General features: G+C 50.1%; 9 protein-coding genes and 1 non-coding gene across 10 annotated transcripts; 8 read left to right on the forward strand and 2 right to left on the reverse strand.

Moving 5' to 3' along the window:
- The first annotated feature begins 794 nt into the window (after nt 1–794).
- On the forward strand, nt 795–2,333 carry BX661DRAFT_178059 (ribosomal protein S17-domain-containing protein). Its single transcript, XM_051534802.1, has 2 exons — nt 795–865; nt 1,776–2,333. The coding sequence occupies exons 1-2, from the start codon at nt 854–856 to the stop codon at nt 2,220–2,222; spliced, it is 459 nt and encodes a 152-aa protein (XP_051393665.1). The 5' UTR covers nt 795–853; the 3' UTR covers nt 2,223–2,333.
- BX661DRAFT_178061 (uncharacterized protein) lies at nt 2,334–4,581 on the reverse strand. The gene is made up of 2 exons (XM_051534803.1): nt 4,046–4,581; nt 2,334–3,898 (listed from the first exon to the last, which is right to left on the reverse strand). The coding sequence occupies exons 1-2, from the start codon at nt 4,095–4,097 to the stop codon at nt 2,442–2,444; spliced, it is 1,509 nt and encodes a 502-aa protein (XP_051393666.1). The 5' UTR covers nt 4,098–4,581; the 3' UTR covers nt 2,334–2,441.
- A 723-nt stretch (nt 4,582–5,304) lies between these two features.
- On the forward strand, nt 5,305–8,257 carry BX661DRAFT_178062 (uncharacterized protein). Its single transcript, XM_051534804.1, has one exon. The coding sequence runs from the start codon at nt 5,341–5,343 to the stop codon at nt 8,143–8,145; it is 2,805 nt and encodes a 934-aa protein (XP_051393667.1). The 5' UTR covers nt 5,305–5,340; the 3' UTR covers nt 8,146–8,257.
- Nucleotides 8,258–8,309: 52 nt separating this feature from the next.
- BX661DRAFT_t32 lies at nt 8,310–8,392 on the reverse strand. The gene has a single exon. It is a non-coding gene; the product is annotated as a tRNA-Leu (tRNA).
- A 231-nt stretch (nt 8,393–8,623) lies between these two features.
- On the forward strand, nt 8,624–11,002 carry BX661DRAFT_178063 (P-loop containing nucleoside triphosphate hydrolase protein). The gene has a single exon (XM_051534805.1). The coding sequence runs from the start codon at nt 8,881–8,883 to the stop codon at nt 10,996–10,998; it is 2,118 nt and encodes a 705-aa protein (XP_051393668.1). The 5' UTR covers nt 8,624–8,880; the 3' UTR covers nt 10,999–11,002.
- Nucleotides 11,003–11,119: 117 nt separating this feature from the next.
- On the forward strand, nt 11,120–11,743 carry BX661DRAFT_178065 (putative thioredoxin-like protein 4A). The gene has a single exon (XM_051534806.1). The coding sequence runs from the start codon at nt 11,208–11,210 to the stop codon at nt 11,634–11,636; it is 429 nt and encodes a 142-aa protein (XP_051393669.1). The 5' UTR covers nt 11,120–11,207; the 3' UTR covers nt 11,637–11,743.
- A 14-nt stretch (nt 11,744–11,757) lies between these two features.
- BX661DRAFT_178067 (uncharacterized protein) lies at nt 11,758–12,470 on the forward strand. Its single transcript, XM_051534807.1, has 2 exons — nt 11,758–11,987; nt 12,092–12,470. The coding sequence occupies exons 1-2, from the start codon at nt 11,786–11,788 to the stop codon at nt 12,361–12,363; spliced, it is 474 nt and encodes a 157-aa protein (XP_051393670.1). The 5' UTR covers nt 11,758–11,785; the 3' UTR covers nt 12,364–12,470.
- A 1,464-nt stretch (nt 12,471–13,934) lies between these two features.
- BX661DRAFT_178069 (uncharacterized protein) lies at nt 13,935–16,191 on the forward strand. The gene has a single exon (XM_051534808.1). The coding sequence runs from the start codon at nt 14,031–14,033 to the stop codon at nt 15,729–15,731; it is 1,701 nt and encodes a 566-aa protein (XP_051393671.1). The 5' UTR covers nt 13,935–14,030; the 3' UTR covers nt 15,732–16,191.
- BX661DRAFT_178070 (uncharacterized protein) lies at nt 16,166–17,397 on the forward strand. Its single transcript, XM_051534809.1, has one exon. The coding sequence runs from the start codon at nt 16,198–16,200 to the stop codon at nt 17,305–17,307; it is 1,110 nt and encodes a 369-aa protein (XP_051393672.1). The 5' UTR covers nt 16,166–16,197; the 3' UTR covers nt 17,308–17,397.
- Nucleotides 17,398–17,432: 35 nt separating this feature from the next.
- Nucleotides 17,433–18,270, forward strand: BX661DRAFT_178072 (uncharacterized protein; the record flags this gene model as incomplete). The annotated part of the gene is made up of 1 exon (XM_051534810.1): nt 17,433–18,270. A coding segment is annotated over exon 1 (603 nt), but the record flags the coding sequence as incomplete, so codon positions are not given.
- Nucleotides 18,271–18,311: the final 41 nt, after the last annotated feature.

Here is an 18,311-nt window from a genome sequence, read left to right on the forward strand (position 1 = left end):
TATGAAAAACGCCCAGTACACGTATTCCATGGTTGTCGATGCCGTTTATAATGTTGTTTTTTAGTGTCTGAGAGCGAGTGAATTAGAGAAATTCTGGTTCGTTATGTATAAAAGATATTAAAGGGCTGTGGATTGAAAGACAACGCAAAGCAAGGTGTTTGCGTGGGCAAGCGGCAGATGACGCCTCTGGCTATGCACGCCAAGAAAGCAACTGCTTGTTTGGTGTCTTTGTTAAAAGGGCGTGGCGGCATGCGGGGAATATCTCCCCCTTCTCCGCATAGGCACAACTTGAAATGCGAGTAACAAACCCTACAGATGTACAATCACGTGTATTAATTTAATTAGGATAATATTAAATCGGATTACACACTTTGCACCCCCGGCATGGGTGGGCAAAAATGGCATGGCGTCCAATCAAAGCGCCAAAGTTTGCGCAGGCAGCCCACAGCCAGCGTCTTTTTTGGCTCGCAAAGATAAACAAGCTAGGGCACGCCCAAGGAAGAAACAAGCACAACAAGTGTGTGCGATTGTCGCTTGGGCCCAACTTTTGCCAATTTGCCCAATAGCAACTCGCAGCGAAAATTTTACGCTAGATTTTTTTTTATTTTTTTGCTTGCTCGTTTTGCTTGCTTAGTCGACCAGCAAAATCTATTTTTTTTTGCTTGTCAAAGTTAGTTGGGGGCGGGGGGTGCCAGTTAGCTTGGGCTTTGAGCAGAGAGGGAGAAAGAAAAAAGCGATCTAGTGAAAACACTACCCGCTGCGAGGTTAGGCGTGGGCTCCTTCTTTTCTCCTTGTTTGGACTCGATATTTGACCCATTTCAATTCTTAAGGCCAGAAACAATTCAATTTCACAATGTCCGAGCAGGTGCGTATTTTTTCTAAATCTCGCGCAGTTTTGCGAGCGGGAATTTGCTATAGCTGATTGTAGCGTGTTTTTATACTCATTTGTGTTTGTCAGGGAGCCCACTGCTTCTTCTATTTATCCTCCTCGGTTACTCTTGGCGGCGCGGTACGCGCGGTATGCTATTGTGAGCTCAGCCCGAGTGGGTTTGAGAAGCAGACGGGCGGTCTGCTTGAGAGGAGGGAATTTGAAGAGAGTTGAGGGTGAGCCCTGATTTCATGAAAGAAAATTTTTACTTTGCCAAAAATATTGCTTGCACGCCTACAAAATGCACACACACAGACACAGAGAAACACGCGAGCCATGGACAACGAACAACGTACGGAAGCACTTGCGGAACCACAGCAGCCCGTAAATACCGGCTGACAACAGTGGTGTACTGAGAAAGCCTGGGCAGTTGAGCCAGACGGGCCCCAGTCTTTATATTATGAGGAAGGGCGATTCTGACATTATTTTGTGCTGCTGCTAGCAGACCAACTGCAAGGCAAAATTTTGCTAATTGGGCGAGAGCAGTTTTTAAATGGAGAGAGCAGCAGCAACAACATACGGTTTATAAGCTAATTCGAGAAGCTCGCGGCTTTGTGGTGTGTAGTTTACTTGCATACCCGAGGACTGCTTGGCCACCGCAGTGTCGTGGCCGTCGTGTTGAGACTTTGGGAGGTCGTTGCAGCAGCGACGATTGATTGCTGTATTGTGTGTTGTGCTTTTGTGCATTTTATAAGTTAAAATGCACCTCAAGACGCTGCGTTGTCTCCACATCCGGTGCACAACATAGCGTACCGGTCTTGCTGTTATATTTTGTTTTTTGTTGCTATCACTGCGCCAACAGCAATATCGCTAATCTTGCGCTTCCATGTTTTTGTCATCTATTTAGATTGAGCGTTCATTCCAGAAGCAGGAGTCCGTCTTCCTCAACGCCAAGAGCGTCAGCAAGAAGAACGCCCGTTGGTACAAGGATGTCGGTCTTGGTTTCAAGACCCCCACCGAGGCCATCCAGGGTACCTACATTGACAAGAAGTGCCCCTTCACCGGCAACGTCAGCATCCGCGGTCGCATCCTCACCGGTGTCGTTCGCTCGGTCAAGATGAAGCGCACCATTATCGTCCGCCGTGAGTACCTCCACTTCATCACCAAGTACCAGCGTTATGAGAAGCGTCACAAGAACATTGCCGCTCACCTTTCGCCCGCCTTCATTGGCGTCAAGGCCGGTGACTCCGTCACTGTTGGCCAGTGCCGCCCCCTGTCCAAGACTGTTCGCTTCAACGTCCTCAAGCACCAGAAGAAGCAGCTCAAGGGCTCCAAGATGTTCCAGAGCTTCTAATTTTTTCCTTTTATTATAAGGGTAGTTCTAAAAAGATTAGAGTGTAGCGGGAGCTTGTTTCCTGCTGCATCTGCCATTTTACGTATGTGCCTTAATTGAGTTAGAGAGAAACCTCTAAATGAATATGTCGATGCTTTGCAAATATCGTTTGTTATCCAGCTGACAGGAGTATTAAAATATTAAAAGACAAACCACATTCTGCTTGGGACCGGCAGTTTACTAATACTCCATCTTGATAGGATTGTCCAGCAAAGCCGACGGTGCCCGATGGTACATGGATGATACCCCTAAAGACGAGCCCCCGCCGACGTTGTTGCCAAACTCATTGAATGCTGTGTTTCCAGATGATCTGTTTATCGTCTCCGAATAAGCATCGGTGCGCCCTGGCACCTTGATCCAACCGCTTTCGACAAAAAAATCGTACAGTCTGCTTGTCTTGTTCACGTCAATCTTTACCAAGTCTCGCGCTTGTCGCCGCTTGAGCTGGCCAGTGCGCGCGTACTCGGTCAGCAATGTCTCTTTGACAACAAGGTACGGCCGCGGGAAAATGCGTAGACGCGCGCACACCTCTTTCTCGCTTTCCGATAATAGCTCAATACCGTCGGCGCCCTCGATATCCAGCGGGTTGATTGACTTGCGGATGGGGTGCTTATGTGATCCCAAAGAGTGCACATCTGCGGGCCCGGCGTCGCGGACGGTGCGCATCGACGCAACCTTTTGCAAGCGCTCTAGTAGATGAGCGCTATCGCGCAGGGTAGTGGCCCGGCGCGACAGCCGTTGGGACTTTTCGGCCTCGTATTGCGCGCCATCATCCAGGGTGGTGATTCCGTTGCGCCGCCACTCTTGAAGCTGCGAGATCCGATGTCGCAATGCGAGCTCGTTTAGCAGGCCTTCTGAAAATGCCTCGAAATCCTCCTTGGTCTGCATCCGCGCGAACACCTTGATCTTGTTGAGCAGGTCACGCTCCTCCTTTGACCGCTTCTTCTCTATTGCTTGGTTCTTGCGGTACTCCAGAAGACCACGGTCAAACATAAACCCCTTCCTGTACAGCCGCCGGTCGAGCTTGTTGTTGTATATCCGCAGCACAATCTGCTTCAGCTCGACCTCCTCGGGCGAGTCGTCGTCGTTGATCATCATGTCCTTTATGACCTGCTCGGCTTCGTTCTCGTACTCTGTCTCAAACTCCAGACGGCCGGGCATGTAGCCGACAATTTCGTGGTTGCTCGGCTGTGATGAAAGCACCTTGTATTTGCTCGGCGTCGAGTTCTTTCCCTTCCTCTCTTCTGATGTGCGCGCAAATTTGTTTTCAAACTGGCAATTCATGTTCGGAAGCGGCCACGAGTCGGACGCGACGTATACATCCATGTAATGCTGCTCGCACTCCTCCTTGGTCCGTGTGCCTACGTGCTCCGCAGCATCCTTCCAGTTACCCATTCCAAACTGCCGCAACCCATCGATGAGAAGCAGCTCCTCGTCGGCTGACCAGTCATGTGTGAATATGGGGAATCGGTGGCGAGTGACCACTCGGTATGCGTGGTTGTTCCTGTGTGATCCCAACTCAATGCCTCTGGAGAAACACGTCGTGCACAGATCAAACTCGGGGCACTCGTTACAGCTGATGCGCACGCTGTCTGTGACGTTCGCCTGACAGTTGTCGCAGTGGAACTTTTGCCCGACTATCCCAAATAATAATTGCCGACGTTGATGCCACGGATAAAAGCAATTGAAATGCACAATGGTTTAATACGGCGTTCGATGCATTGACGGTGAATGTGTGTTGCTAGAACCACCGGCTCTGAGCAGTGTTGGCAGCGCTGTCTTACCTTCGTCGCCAGGCGCTGCGCCTTGCGCTGACCTTGAGTTTCCTTCAGTCATGTTTGATATGTACAACAAAAGCGGCTGAGGTGAAGGTAAAGTATTAAACTGCCCTTAACTGAACCACTTGGAAGTGTGACAGCTAGGCTGGATGGTGGTGGTGGGTAAAATAAACTAACAAATACAGAGCGGGTCCACGAGAATTGAATTTTCAAGGCTAAGGGATGGGTCGCAAACCAGAATTATAATAATGCGTAAAGAAAAACGAACGGTGAATGTCTGGGGTAGGTCGCAGTGAGCAATTTGCTGCTGTGTGAGAGCCCCCTGCGAGCTGTTTGTTTGGGTATATTAATACAATAACGCGTGTAATGCTATGCACCGCACACAAACGAGTTTCGTCTCAATTCAACTTCCGTCTGCTGTCTGCGAGCGCGAGAGTAAGAAAGAGTGATTCAAGTCGACTGCCAGAGGCTAAAGGGCAAATGCGGACGTCGAATTTGAACTATAAACTTTTTTTCTTAAAAAAAGTCAGAGAAAGCAAAAATGAACAACTAAATACAAAGTAAATCGTATGCTTAAAGGGGGCAGCTCTGCATTTTGTATGCGCACATGAAAATTGGGCAACACCTGCACAAAAAAGGGTGCTTATGCCTGTGGTTTGATTGAAATGATCAGATTAGCAATTTAATCCACAAGTCTTGAGAACCAAAGTGGCTCTTACAATGTACACAAAGACACGTACAGGTTAAGATATAATATTATAAGCAACTGCAACTGCAACCGCACAATTTTGTGTTCAATTACGAACGCTGTCACTGCAAGTAAATATTTTTTAGATGATAGGCAACATCTCATATGCGTAGATATTTAGCGTTTAGCGATGTGGTATTTGTATGCTGGACTGATTTTTTTTATTTCAACTGCAACCCAATTAAGTACTAGACACAAGTGCACAAGCGCACAAGCGCACAAGGGTCCAACACGGGTGTAAAAACGGCTGCTATACTGTAGAAATAAAGTTTGGAGTCTGGCCTGCAAAACCAAAGGTTCTTTGTATTGACATTTTAAAAAATGAATTACACTTTTATATCATTTAAATGCACAAAGCAAAGCAAAGCAAAAGCAAAACGGGAGTGCCAAGCTTGTTTTTTGCTCGTTATTTCGTGGGTTTAATTTATTTTGACAAGTATTATAAGTTTTTACACAGAAACTTCTTCCAATTCTGCTTTGCTTTTTTAAATTATTATTTTCTACATTTCTCAACTATCTTATCTTTATTTTATTCTATTCTTTTTCTATTCTTATGCATTGCTTCAGCCAAATTCCGTACGTTATCATCAGCAAAATTATGCGTGTGTCCAACAGCGCGAACGAGCGCAGCCTTGATGCATGGGCAGACAGATTGCCGCTGATAGGCGTATGTCAAGAGTGGAGGAAAGTTGGAACCCGTTTGGTTTATTGCGACGCAATGATGGACGGATACGATCAATGCGGCACTGGTTTAATCGGGCGTTCAGAACACTCAGCAATTGCCGGTGGTATTATCAACACCAATATCAGACTAATAAAGGCCACAGGAAACACACACATGGTTAAAACATTGATTATAGACGTGAATTATATTCAATACTATCGCTCGCTGGTTGACAAAGTAGACTCTATTTTTTCGTTTGAAAGGTGTGACTGGAGTGGTGTGAGTAAAATTATAATTAGCGGCATTTTAAAGAATGACCCCCATGAAGGCGAGTCTCAGCTTAATTATTTACAAGATGCCCAGCAGTTCATTAAACTGATTACAAACAACATGCCAAATGTTAACACATTAGATTTGTCCAATTCTGGCCAAGATGGCCTGGGATCTGCTATCATCGGCATCCTGCCTGGATTTTACCCACACAGCCTTAAAAATCTTTCAAGTTATTTTCCACTTTTGCTAACAGATTCGGCCAGCTTCGGTCAATTGACGACACTCGATATTGATGCTAATTTACAATCTACACGGTGCATCCCGCAGATCTGCCCTCAGAGTTTGCAGAAATTAACACTGAGAAATGTCACTCCCTCATTTTCATGGAGCAAGCTAGTTAATCCCAATAAGGTCGACAATATTGTATTTCCGAATTTGCACAGTTTGCATTTGTGCTTTGAGGCGGATACATTTGAGAATTATACGCAGGATTTTACTCGACTGCGTTTTCCGGCCCTTGAAGTCTTGAATATCACAGCCCTGACATTTGACATTATGGAGCATGCTTTAAACTTTGACAAGTTTCAATGGCCAAGTGTCACCAAACTTCAATTAGATTTGCTTGAATTTTCTGAAGATAATTCGGCGCAAGAATCTAATAGTCTAATCCAGCGCAGCAACAATTTAGCAGCGCGTATTAAACACTACATGCCCAGAATAAGTCAAATGCGACTGGGCTCATATTCATCTAATAATATCGAGGTTCATTTTTACAACAGATTGGCCAATCTGTATACCGAACAGCTGGTTCGCATTCATTTCAATCACCCAACTACATTTACGTCAACCCAGTTTTCACGCGAATTAACACATTTGACACTCAACGCTGGTTCTAATACTCTGCAAAATCTTCCCAGAGTATTTGCCGAATCACTCAGATATTTGTCACTCGCCAATCTTGAATCAACTTTTACTTGGGACATGCTACAACAAGGATCTCTAGAATCGGAATCAATGTACTTTAAACAGCTGGAGCGCGCTCATATTGGTTATCAAAGGATTGGCACACATAATGGTTTGGATTATCAACATATTGCAGTTGACCAGAAAAAACAATACGACAAACTGCAGGTATCATGCCCAAGGCTGAAAAGACTAAGAGTCGATAATGCCACTATTAACAGCCTTCGACATATAGTGTCATGTGGCCCTAAACAGTGGCTTAATGTGAGGAATTTAAACATACGAATGATTGGATCCGAACTTGCACAAAATACAGACACAGATGTCCAAGCCATATACTTGTTCGCCAACAACTTTGTAAAAAGTATGCCCAATGTCAATAATTTAAACATGTACTCATCCAGCGGAGGCGACTTTAATTTGAATTGCTTTGGCAGCATTATTACCAACAGCTACGCTCACCAACTGATATCATACCGGAGCAATATTCCTGTCGTGTTAACTATCGAGAGATTTTCACCAGCACTTAGGCACCTGGGTATCAATATTGGCAAAGCCAACAGCTCGCTGCTGCCTAAAATAAATGCGACAAATATAGAGCAAATTGACATACAAGGAAATATAGATAACTTCTCTTGGAATAGCTTTGCAGACAACAATGATTCAGTTAGCATTATGTTCAGGAATCTGAAAAACCTTACAGTCGACAACTCCAACAAATACTATGTTGACACTTTAAAAAAGCAAGACGACATTACATTAACTCATAAATATCCGTACACATTGCACATGCCAAAGCTAAAAAAGATATACCTCTGCAATATCGATGATAACAGCAAGCTGTTAAATGCCTTTATTGACTACATACACATACGTAATGTCAACGTTGGCGGATCATACAAAACACTGAATTTGTTTGCTAGCTCAAAAGCGGGATTAATCGACTCATGCCACGCTTTTACAAAGCTGAGGCCCAACGATAACATGGATGCATTTTCTAAAACTTTAAACAGGTTCTTCGGAGACAAAACCAAAATAAAACACGCAGAACTTAGCTTGAACATGGGCAAGCCAAAATGGAGCACGCAGTTGATATCATGGACCAACCTCCACAGCCTAAACATTTCTCAGTCTATACAATTTGACACGCTAGTCGATTTAATTGCAAGGATTCCAAAATTGAGCGATTTATCCATTGACGACATAACCTACGATAGGTTTTCCGAAGTGGAGCTCAATCGAGTGAGACCGATTCTGGGAGATGTCAGCGAATTATGCATTTTTGGTACAGTCACTGCGGTCTCCAAAGATATTGGGAATGTCTGCATTAAATATTTATTGTTAGCATTTCAGTCACTGAAGCAACTTACTTTATACGGAGAAGAATTTGATCATGACACGTTTGTCAAAGAGTATGAAGAAAAGTATCCTCACATATCAGATATCAAGTTCGAGTAATCATCTTTTTTAGACAAAACAGGTTCAGCATTAGAAGCGTAGCGAGCGGAGTAGCAGTCATTTTCCAGGTTTAATTTTGTTTTAAACAATATATTAAAGGTATGACAAAAATATTTGAGATAATGCGAAAACGCATTTAGCACAGAAAATACATGTATAAAAAGTGAGAAGAGTGGGATTCGAACCCACGCCTACGAGTAGACCACGACCTGAACGTGGCGCCTTAGACCAACTCGGCCATCTTCCCAATCAAACTAGATTTTATAAACTAACTTATCATCTGTTGAACTATATTCCTTAGACATAAATACAAGTATCAAGTATATTAAAAATGCAGGTTTCGTACTTTTTACTTTGCGCTGTGATATGGTATAATATGTATTGCATAAGGAAACCGGTGCACCAGGTGCAAAAAAATATATTTAATAAATTAGGCCACGCTGTACTAAGTATAAGAGTAAGCACAGCGTTTGTTTGCCCTTTCCCTCGGTTCTTTTATTCTGCATCTGAGCTGCCCGAGCGGCAACTCATCTGGTGATTTGGCCTTTCCCACAAGCGTGCTCGGGTACCAGTGGCGAGCCACTCGCGCAGCATCGCCCGAAACAAAGCAAGCTACTATATTATAACCAAGTTTCTCTAATTTCTCTTTTATTTTTTCTCTCATCGACTCTCGTTTTATTTATTGTCAGCACTCGCGTATACACCAATATCGCAAGGCAGCCTTGCAGAAAAAACATGGATCTTGCAGGCAATCCAAGTACAAGCGGCGCGGGCGCGGACACTGCTAGCGTTGAAAAAACGCTTGAGAAGTACAGACAGCGGCGCAGACAGCTCGAGATGGAGGACGAGGCTGCGCGCCAGGCACACGCAATGGCTGTTCTGGCTGAGGACGCGGCAGTTGTCTTGGGCGCTGTTGAAAACAACCACAGCAGCAGTGGTCAGACACAACAGCAGCAGCAGCAGCAGCAGCAGCACCAGCACCAGCATAATCAGTCCCTGGCATCGGCCCCGGTGTATGTGTCCGCCAGGCAGCGGCGCATGGAAAGACTTGAGCGAATCCAGCAGACAGTGCATGGCGCCAGCGGGGCGACCCAAGGACAGCGCGATGGCCACAGCAGTGCCGCCGACTCTGATTCAGACATGGAGGAATCCGCAGAGCCGGCCAATGACAACGAGGCGGAAAGCACAAAAAGCACGCACAGCGTGTTCCCCGACAGATCAAAGAACCTGTCTCTGGTCGACCAGATTGCCAGCCTGCGCAAGAACCACCAACTGGCAGAGCGTTCCGCCGAAGAACGTTTGCGCGACGAGGAAACCGCGCTGCTCGCGGCAATCTCCCGGCGGCGCCAGCTTGCGTCAGCGGCAGAGCTCGCACAGGGCGTTGTCTACACGCAGCCGATGCGCACATCGTGGCGGCCACTGCCGCGGCACCGCGCGATGCCACCAGAGGAGATCACTGCGCGGCGCCATATGTGGGGCATCGCCATTGACGGCGAGGACGTGCCGCCGCCTGTGCTCACCTTCCGCTCGATGCGGCTGCCCGAGCCGTTGCTTGCGTATCTGGGCGCGCGCGGGATCTCCACGCCATCGCCGATCCAGATGCAGGGGCTGCCTGTGGCGCTGGCCGGCCGCGACATGATCGGGATTGCAAGCACAGGAACGGGAAAGACGCTGGCGTTTTCGCTGCCGCTGGTCATGCGCGCGCTGGAGGCCGAGCGCCGGCTGCCATTGATGCAGGGCGAAGGCCCCGTTGGTCTGATCGTGTGCCCGTCGCGCGAGCTCGCACGCCAGACGTACGAGGGCCTGGTGGCGATGTCCGCGGCGCTGGCGGAGTCGGCGGAGTTTAGGGGCGTGGAGCTGCGGTCGGTGCTGGCTATCGGCGGCATATCGATGCAGGACCAGGCGCATACGCTGTCTCGCGGCATCCACATGCTGGTGGCCACACCAGGTCGGCTCAAGGACATGCTGGCGCGACGCACGGTCAACCTCGACCTGTGCACGTACCTGTGCATGGACGAGGCCGACCGCATGATCGACGTCGGGTTCGAAGAGGACGTGCGCACGATCATGTCGCATTTCTCGCAGCAACGGCAGACCGTGCTTTTCTCGGCGACAATGCCCAAGAAGATCCAAGACTTTGCGCGCGCCTCGCTCATCAAGCCTGTGGTTGTCAATGTTAGCCGCGCAGGAGCGGCAAATATGGACATTATACAGGAGGTCGAGATTGTGCGGTCCGAGCTGCGCATTGCATACCTCCTCGAGTGCCTGCAGAAGACGCCGCCGCCGGTGGTTGTTTTTGCTGAGAACAAGGCCGATGTCGACGACATCCTCGAGTACCTACTGCTCAAGCACGTCGAGGCAGTGGCTATCCACGGCAGCAAAGACCAGGAGGAGCGCGAGTACGCGATGCGCGCCTTCCGCGACCACAAAAAAGACGTCCTCGTTGCCACGGATGTCGCGTCCAAGGGCTTGGATTTCCCCGAAATCAAACATGTCATTAATTTCGATCTGCCGCGCGAAATCGAAAACTACACGCATCGGATTGGCCGCACGGGCCGCGCAGGCAAGACTGGCGTTGCCACGACCTTTGTTAACTTGACGACGAACTCGGAGCACCTGTTGCTTGATCTCAAGCATATTCTGCTGGAGGCCCGGCAGCGCGTGCCGCCTGCTTTGCTTGCCATCCCTGACCCGACTGATAAGTACCGCCGGGCTGATGGCACGCTCGACACGTCGGTCGGCTGCCCGTACTGCGGAGGCCTTGGCCATCGGGTGCTCGACTGCCCCAAGCTTGCCCAGGAGCAGCGCACTCAGCAGGCCGCTCAGCGGCGCGAAGAGGGCGACGGTTACTGAGAATCTTGGTTGTATTGTGTATATTGGTCAGATGATCCGGGGCATAACTTTAGACTTTTTGAACAAAAATACATTAACAATTTGAGACATTTTTTTAAAAGTAAAAATTATTACCAAAAATAAAAAGGCTAGCAATACCTACATTGTAAACCACACATATATTTTTGTTCATTATTTGTATATTTATTATTTCCTACCACAATTAAACCATGTCATATTTCCTACCACATCTGACGAACGGATGGCAAGTGGACCAGGCGATTCTCTCAGAAGAAGACCGCGTAGTAGTGATAAGGTTCGGGCACGACTGGGATTCGCAATGCATGACGATGGATGAGACGCTGTACGAGATAGCCGAGAAGGTCAAGAATTTTGCAGTCATATATTTGGTGGACATAACGGAGGTTCCAGACTTTAACACGATGTACGAGCTGTTTGATCCTTGCACAGTGATGTTCTTCTTTAGGAACAAGCATATGATGATTGATTTGGGGACAGGAAATAATAATAAGGTTAATTGGCCGATTGAGGATGGGCAGGAGCTTATTGATTTGATCGAGGTCGTGTTTCGAGGAGCGAGGAAGGGAAAGGGCCTAGTGCTGTCGCCCAAGGATTACTCGACAAAATACAAATATTGAGATGCTAGAATTTTTTATTTTTAAAACGGAAGCCATAAACAATTTTGCATTGGTTATGTAGTACATAATTGTCAGCTAAATACCGAAATTTATTTTGAAGATTGGATATATATTTTTTTGCTGTGTTTTCATTTATTGGGATTAAAAAAATGATTTTTGTTAGGCAAGAAAGATTGTTGAGGGTTTCCAAGAGCACCAGCTTGGTGGTTCATATTTATGTCAAGGAGAGCAATAGGGAGTGGTTCACAGACATATTGTTTCAGGAAATGCTCCAGGCAATTCAGCCGGCGCTTCAAGACAAATTTTCCGAAAGCCGACAAGACAAACGAATGGTCAGCGTATTCACAAACCGTAAGTTATTATTTTTATTATATATTAGTATGGTTGCAACTATTATTTATTTTGATTATACATATTGAGTCGTGTATTGTTTTTATTTCCTTGCTGTCATGTAGGTGCATTTCGTGTGGGTTACTTTATTGACAAGAGTGATGGACAGAATATCAAGGTGTTGTTGCAAGAGCCAAGGGTCAAGAATGAAAACGAGACTGAGACTGAGACTGAGACTGAGGCCGAGGCTAAGGTTGGGAGTGGTGGATTGGAAAAGAACCTGTTTACGTATACAGGGTTGAGATCAGCCAGGAGTGTCTTAGTTTTAGTTCCGGAGCCGTTCGATGCCAACAATCCAATTGATCTTCCAAGCGTGCTAGGGATAAGCGTAGAATGAAGAAAAACTTTTTAGGTCCATAATAAGAATGGGGGGAAAGGATCAAGTCTTAAATGATGTAGATCAGTATAAAAAAGATTATGATTTTTCATATTCAGTTTTCATTATTTTTTATTTTTGCTTCAACAAAAATTCAAATTCAAATTCAAAATTTTTTATTCACGCATTGTCGTCTATTTTTATTTTTATTTTTATAAAAAATAAAAAAAGAAAAACAGAAATTCAAATAAAGGTTGATGCCACTGGCGCAGAAATGCTTTGGCAAGTTGTGTCGCGGCATACCACGGCAACACTTTATGCGTAAGTGGCAGCAGGAACAATGCAGTAAGAGCATATGCATCAGACAACACACAGATAATTCAGCAAAGGCAAGCCGACAGCCCAGCCCTCAAAGAAGCACACCGGGTATTTTCTTTGATCCCCGGCTCCAAAAGCCCATCGAGCTTCTACTAGAAGCGGCGCACACAAAGCAAATGCACACAGCATGGGCAGCGTACACAGAGCTCACCCGATTGGAGGCAAGCACAGGCGGGGGCAAAGCCGCCATACTCTTGGCATTGCACCGGGAGATTCCCGAAAAATCACTGCGCCAAATTCTACGGGCAGTCGCCCCAGGCTTCCAGCACAGGCAGGGTACAGCAGCAAAGCACAAGGGGAGGGAGGCAGAGGCAGAGGCAGAGGCAGAGGCAGAGGCAGAGGCAGAGGCAGAGGCAGAGGCAGAGGCAGAGGCAGGGGTGGAGGCGGAGGTAGAGGGGTTGCGGCTGGTGTTTCAGTACACGAAGCTGCTCAACTACCTTGTGCTCGTCAGCAGGCTGCATAAGGCCGAGCGGAATCGGCTGGCGGTGCTGCAGCTGTCGATGGGCCAGTGCATGCGGCGGGCGATCAGCGCCAATGTTGTGCGCACGAGCGAGGACGCGCAGAGGGTGGTCGAGGCCTGGCAGCGGATGGCGGCGGCGGAGGGTGTTCCGCTCGGGCTGTTTGACTTGCGGCTGCTGGTGCTAGGCGCATGGAAGGCGCGGCGCCACGCGCTCATACCACACCTCTACCGCGCAGCGTGCGCGCTGGCGGGAGGCACGGGGGCGGCGGCAGTGGCAGCGCCGGAGGCGGAGCTGTTCCGCAAGCTATCAGCAATCGTCATGTCATTTTACGTGCGCGAGCATGGTAGCGGCGTCAAGGCGGCGGTCATCAGGGGGCTGCTGGAGGACCTTAACCAAAGGCAGATCCGGCTGTCGCCCAGCCACTACGCCATGCTTGTGCTGTACTTTGGGAAGGCTGGGAATATGCCCGAGGCGCTGCGCGTGCTGGGCCGCGCCATGGAGGACCCGGAGGCTGCCGCCACCGAGGCGCTGTATTACAACACGTTCCGCGCGTTTGCCTGCTGCTTTGCGCGGATGCGGCGCGAGCGCAGTGGGGCGGGCTCCGGTGGTGTTGGGCCGGCGCCAGGCAGCACTGGTGATGCGGATCTGGGCAGCAGCGATGGCGCGGATCTGGGCAGCAGCGATGGCGCGGATTTGGGCTACATCGATGCCGTCGACGCCGACCTGGACCGCATCGGCGCAGGACCAACGCAGCACCAGCACCACCAGCACCACCAGCACCACCACCCGCCGCTGCCATCCGCTGCCGCCGTCAGCGCAGCGGCCACGTGCACGCGGCTGTTCCAGACAATGGCCTCACGCGAGATCCCGGCCGGGTTCCGCACGTACCGCGAGCTTATCAGCTGTCTGGTGGAGTTCGGGATGGCCGACAAGGCGCGGCGTGTGTTCGAGTTCGCAGTGGAGGGCGCGGCAGGCGGCTTTGTGCCGAGCGACTTTGTTCTGTTCTACGTGCGGCGCACAACGCGGTCGCCGCACGAGATGCACCTGGCGCTGCGCCACGCGCTGCGCACCGTGCCGGGGCTGCTGGCAGCCATGCAGGCCGTGCCCGGCGCCGTGCTGGCCGACCGCTTTGGCGTGTTCAACGGCGACTTGCGCGCATTCATGGCGTGCGAGCGGCGGCCGGCAGCAGCAGCAGCATCAGCGCCACTACAGCAACTCCCAGGCACACGCCCACCAGCAGCAGGGTCAGCACCACTACAGCAGATCCCAGGCACACGCCCACCGGCACCAGCACCGGCACCAGCACCGGCACCAGCACCACTACAGCAACCCCCAGGCACACACCCACCAACACCGCCACCGCCACCACCAGCAGGGGGGCGCGGCGGTGCGTTCTTGGCGCGGTTTATGAGTGGGTTGCGGCGGGCGACGCGCGCGGCGGTGTTTGTCAACTGCCTGATGGCCGGCAACGACGCGGGCGGGCGCTTCAAGGGCTTCAACTTCCCCAAGCTGGGGTCTGGGGCCGTCGAGGCCGAGGTCGCAGCCGCATGCGGCTTCCTGGCGCGCGAGCGGCGCGGCTGGCTGCTGCACCGCGACATCATCCATGCGCTGCTGCCGGTGGTGCCCGGGATGGCCGTGGCGGCGGACGAGCCCGAGGAGCTGCGGCTTGTGCGGCGGCTGGGCGGGTGTCGCACGGCCGGCAGCTTTGTCGCGCTGCTGGAGCGCGGCTGCGTCGAGGGCTACGACATTGCGCTGGTCAACCAGGTTCTGCGCACGCAGATGGGGCTGACCTTCCAGGCGTACGCGCGCCTGAAGGCCGCCGGCCATGCGCGGCTGTTCTGGCCGTCGTTCATGTACACGCAGGCGAGCGGCTGGACGGACGCGCCGCTCTATGGCGCCAGCGCGGGTGCAGGCGGGCTGGGTGCTGCGGCTGTGCGCGAGTCCTGGGACTTCCTGGCCGCGCGCCTGCACGGCGACGCCAGCACCGACGCGCTTGTGTCGAGGCTGGCGCCCGACGCCAACACCATCGGCATCATGTCGAAGCTGGCCGCGGCCGCCGGCGACCGCGCCCTGGGCCAGCGCATCTGGGACGACGTGTTCCGCGCGCCGCCCGCCGCCGCCGCTGCCGCCGGGCCAGTCCCGCGGCCGCCGCTTCTGCAGGGCGTGCGCATCTACAAGCACTACCTGTGCCACCTGTCGGGCTCGCCGGGGGGCGGTGCGCACGCCCGGCATGCGTTCAGCGACAGCGCGTTGGCGCTGATGTTCGCCACGATGGGCCGCAACAACGTGCAGCCGACGCCTGGGCTGCTGTGCCAGGCGCTTCGCGTTGCGCTGGAGTTCGGCCAGCTCGATGTTGCTGCGGCGCTGGAGCAGTGGCAGCTGCACCGGGAGCGCGTGGGGAAGGCGCCGGCGGGCTTTTTGCAGGGCTTTTTCGCCACGCGCGAGCTGCCTGAGCTGCCCGTGCGGGCAACGTCGGTGTTGGCAATGGTCAGGGGCCCCGCCACGGGGTGTCCGCTCTTGTCGCAGTATATTGCGAAGCAGATCCACTAGCTCTAAGCACAGGTGCCCCTGCTTTTCCCCCTTTGTTTTTGTTGTTCCCACGTGAGGTCGATCCTTTTATCCCCCCTTAATTTTACCATGTCCTCACCCCTATTTTTTAGCTCTTTTTTTGCTTTGACAATGCGGATTTAAACCGGAACATCTTTTTTTGCATTTTGTCAGCTCGATAGCCTGTAGAAATCGTCAGCGATTGCGTGATCGGTGCGCCGATATCACACACCTTTTCTCTAATTGGACCACTTGCAAATACAATAGAAAAATGCGTTTGGCAGAAAACAAAATTATTTTTTCTTTGGGGGCTGGGTGTATAAAACAATGCCAGTGTACTCCACTCACCCCTTTCCTCAACTTTTCAAAGTAGACTTTTCAATTTTCGTACCACTTTTTATCTTTAAGCTAAGCTACATACCACACAATGCTTCCGTCAGTAAAGGAGCTCCTGGCGTCAACCGCCCACATGCACATGCACATGCACATGCACACGCCCAGCACACTCACCCTGCCAACCATCCTCCCCCAGCACCAGCACCAGCACCAGCACCAGCGCCAGCGCCAGGATCAATCCACATCAGAAAAGCAACGGCCAGGCCGCAAGGCCAGATCCCTCGACCGGTACACATCACCAACAAGACAGTACACATGCGGTATCCAAACCTGTCTAGCCATATTCAAGCGACCGGAGCACCTAAAACGCCACATGCTAACGCACACACAGATACGACCCTTCCAATGTTTATCGGAGACTTGTGGGAAGCGATTCAGTCGGAGGGATAATTACATTACGCATATGAGGAAACACCAAGATGATGCGTTATTGCAGGGGGAGGCCTGGGTGGATGGGGTGGAGGAAAGAGAGTCGTCGGCGGTTGTGTCCTTGGGGTCGACGACGCCGCCTTTGCGTGATTCGCCGGGGTTTGGGAGTATAAGGGAGTTGCTTAATTCTGATTGGGAGCCGTGTTTGGAATTGCAGCGGAGACAGCAGCAAGAGCAGCGGAAAGAGCAGCAGCAGCAGCAGCAGGATGACTTGCTGAGAAAGCGCCGGAAAAATGACGGTTTGCCTCCGTTGGAGCTGCTGGCGCTTGCGTCGACACAATCTCCTCCAATTGCGGCCGTCGGTTCTGTACATGATGAGACTCCGACCACAAAAGAGCCATCTTTCTTTTTTGCAAGTAGCTTTTCCTCCTCCTCCTCGTCCACACCCTCTTCTCCTGGGTTCACCCTTCTATCCAAGGACTCTTCTCCCCCACCGCCTTCTTCTTCTCACCAGCAGCAAAAACAGCAGCAGAAAGCGGAAGATATGACAAACATCATCGTTGTTTCTTCCACTGCTAATACTGCTGCCGCAATGGGTGGGGATCCCGCAAAGCCATTTATGTGCTCAATATGTGAGTCGCGCTTTGGGAGACTGGAGCATGTCAAGAGACATCATTTGGTGCATACGGGACAGAAAAAGTACGAGTGCCCGGAGTGTAACAAGACATTTGCAAGGAAGGATAATATGATTCAGCATTTGCGTGCGCATGATCGTGACCGCGGAAAGGGCGCCGCTGGGGTGTCTAGTCTATGAGTATATATCATTTTTTATTAATTATTATTACGTTGCTGATGGCAAATCCAAAATCCAAATACTAATAAATAAAAAGGGTTTTAATCATTTTTTATTGATTTGATCACCTCCTCTTTCCCCCCTTTGAAAAAAACTTTGAAAAAAATAAAGGGAGGGGGAGATCCTTAAAACACAAAAACACTGTACACACGCATACACTGAAACATCTTGGCTTTTTGGTTGCGTTTATTTTTTCTTTTTCTCTCTTTTTTAAATTTCAATTCACATTCCCCCAGTTTTAAATTAGTCTTTATTCTTTGCATTATAATTCACACACTTCCCCTCATTTTCTCCTTATCTTTTTTTAATAAAAAAATTACTATGAGCGGAACAGTTGCTCGCCGGGCCAACAACCTGCACCGCAACATAACAGTCACACCCTTCCTCAACAAACTCTACAGCATGGTAGACGACACAGACAGCGACAACCTAATAAAGTGGTCCGACGACGGCAACTCCTTCGTCGTAATCCGACACGAAGAATTTGCCAAAGAAGTACTCCCACGCTTTTTTAAGCACAGCAACTTTTCTAGTTTCGTTCGCCAACTTAATATGTATGGTTTTCATAAGGTGCCGCATTTACAACAGGGCGGGCTGATTTCGGATGGCCCGGATGCGGAGAGCTGGGAGTTTAATAATGATAATTTTCAGAGAGGTCAGCCGGACCTTTTGCACTTTATTAGGAGGAAGAAAGGGAATAGGGATGTTGGTGGAGGTGGAGTGGTTAGTTTGGAGCAGGGGGTGGGGACTGGAGATGAGGATACGGATGAAGAGACTGCGGCGCATGTGACAGCAATAACCGCTGCGGCTACAGGGGCAGCATCGGCAGTGAAGGGATCTGCGGGTAACCTACTAAAGTCCGGTACTGCCAATACAAGCGGAACAACAACAACAGCAGAAGCAGCAGCAGCAGCAGCAGCGGCAACAAAAACCAGGGCATCTAGGACGCCGCCTGTCAATTTAGC

Source organism: Kickxella alabastrina (genome assembly GCF_025024165.1).
Source record: "Kickxella alabastrina strain RSA 675 chromosome Unknown BX661scaffold_4, whole genome shotgun sequence".
In the NCBI taxonomy this organism is placed as follows: domain Eukaryota; kingdom Fungi; phylum Kickxellomycota; class Kickxellomycetes; order Kickxellales; family Kickxellaceae; genus Kickxella; species Kickxella alabastrina.

Coding starts and splice junctions, on each gene's coding strand:
- BX661DRAFT_178061 (XM_051534803.1), bottom strand. CDS start 4,097: ATGACTGAAGGAAACTCAAGGTCAGCGCAAGGCGCAGCGCCTGGCGAC. Junction 3,899..4,045: donor CGCAGCGCCTGGCGACGAAG/GTAAGACAGCGC, acceptor TATTTGGGATAG/TCGGGCAAAAGTTCCACTGC.
- BX661DRAFT_178062 (XM_051534804.1), top strand. CDS start 5,341: ATGCATTGCTTCAGCCAAATTCCGTACGTTATCATCAGCAAAATTATG.
- BX661DRAFT_178063 (XM_051534805.1), top strand. CDS start 8,881: ATGGATCTTGCAGGCAATCCAAGTACAAGCGGCGCGGGCGCGGACACT.
- BX661DRAFT_178065 (XM_051534806.1), top strand. CDS start 11,208: ATGTCATATTTCCTACCACATCTGACGAACGGATGGCAAGTGGACCAG.
- BX661DRAFT_178067 (XM_051534807.1), top strand. CDS start 11,786: ATGATTTTTGTTAGGCAAGAAAGATTGTTGAGGGTTTCCAAGAGCACC. Junction 11,988..12,091: donor GGTCAGCGTATTCACAAACC/GTAAGTTATTAT, acceptor GCTGTCATGTAG/GTGCATTTCGTGTGGGTTAC.
- BX661DRAFT_178069 (XM_051534808.1), top strand. CDS start 14,031: ATGGCCTCACGCGAGATCCCGGCCGGGTTCCGCACGTACCGCGAGCTT.
- BX661DRAFT_178070 (XM_051534809.1), top strand. CDS start 16,198: ATGCACATGCACATGCACATGCACACGCCCAGCACACTCACCCTGCCA.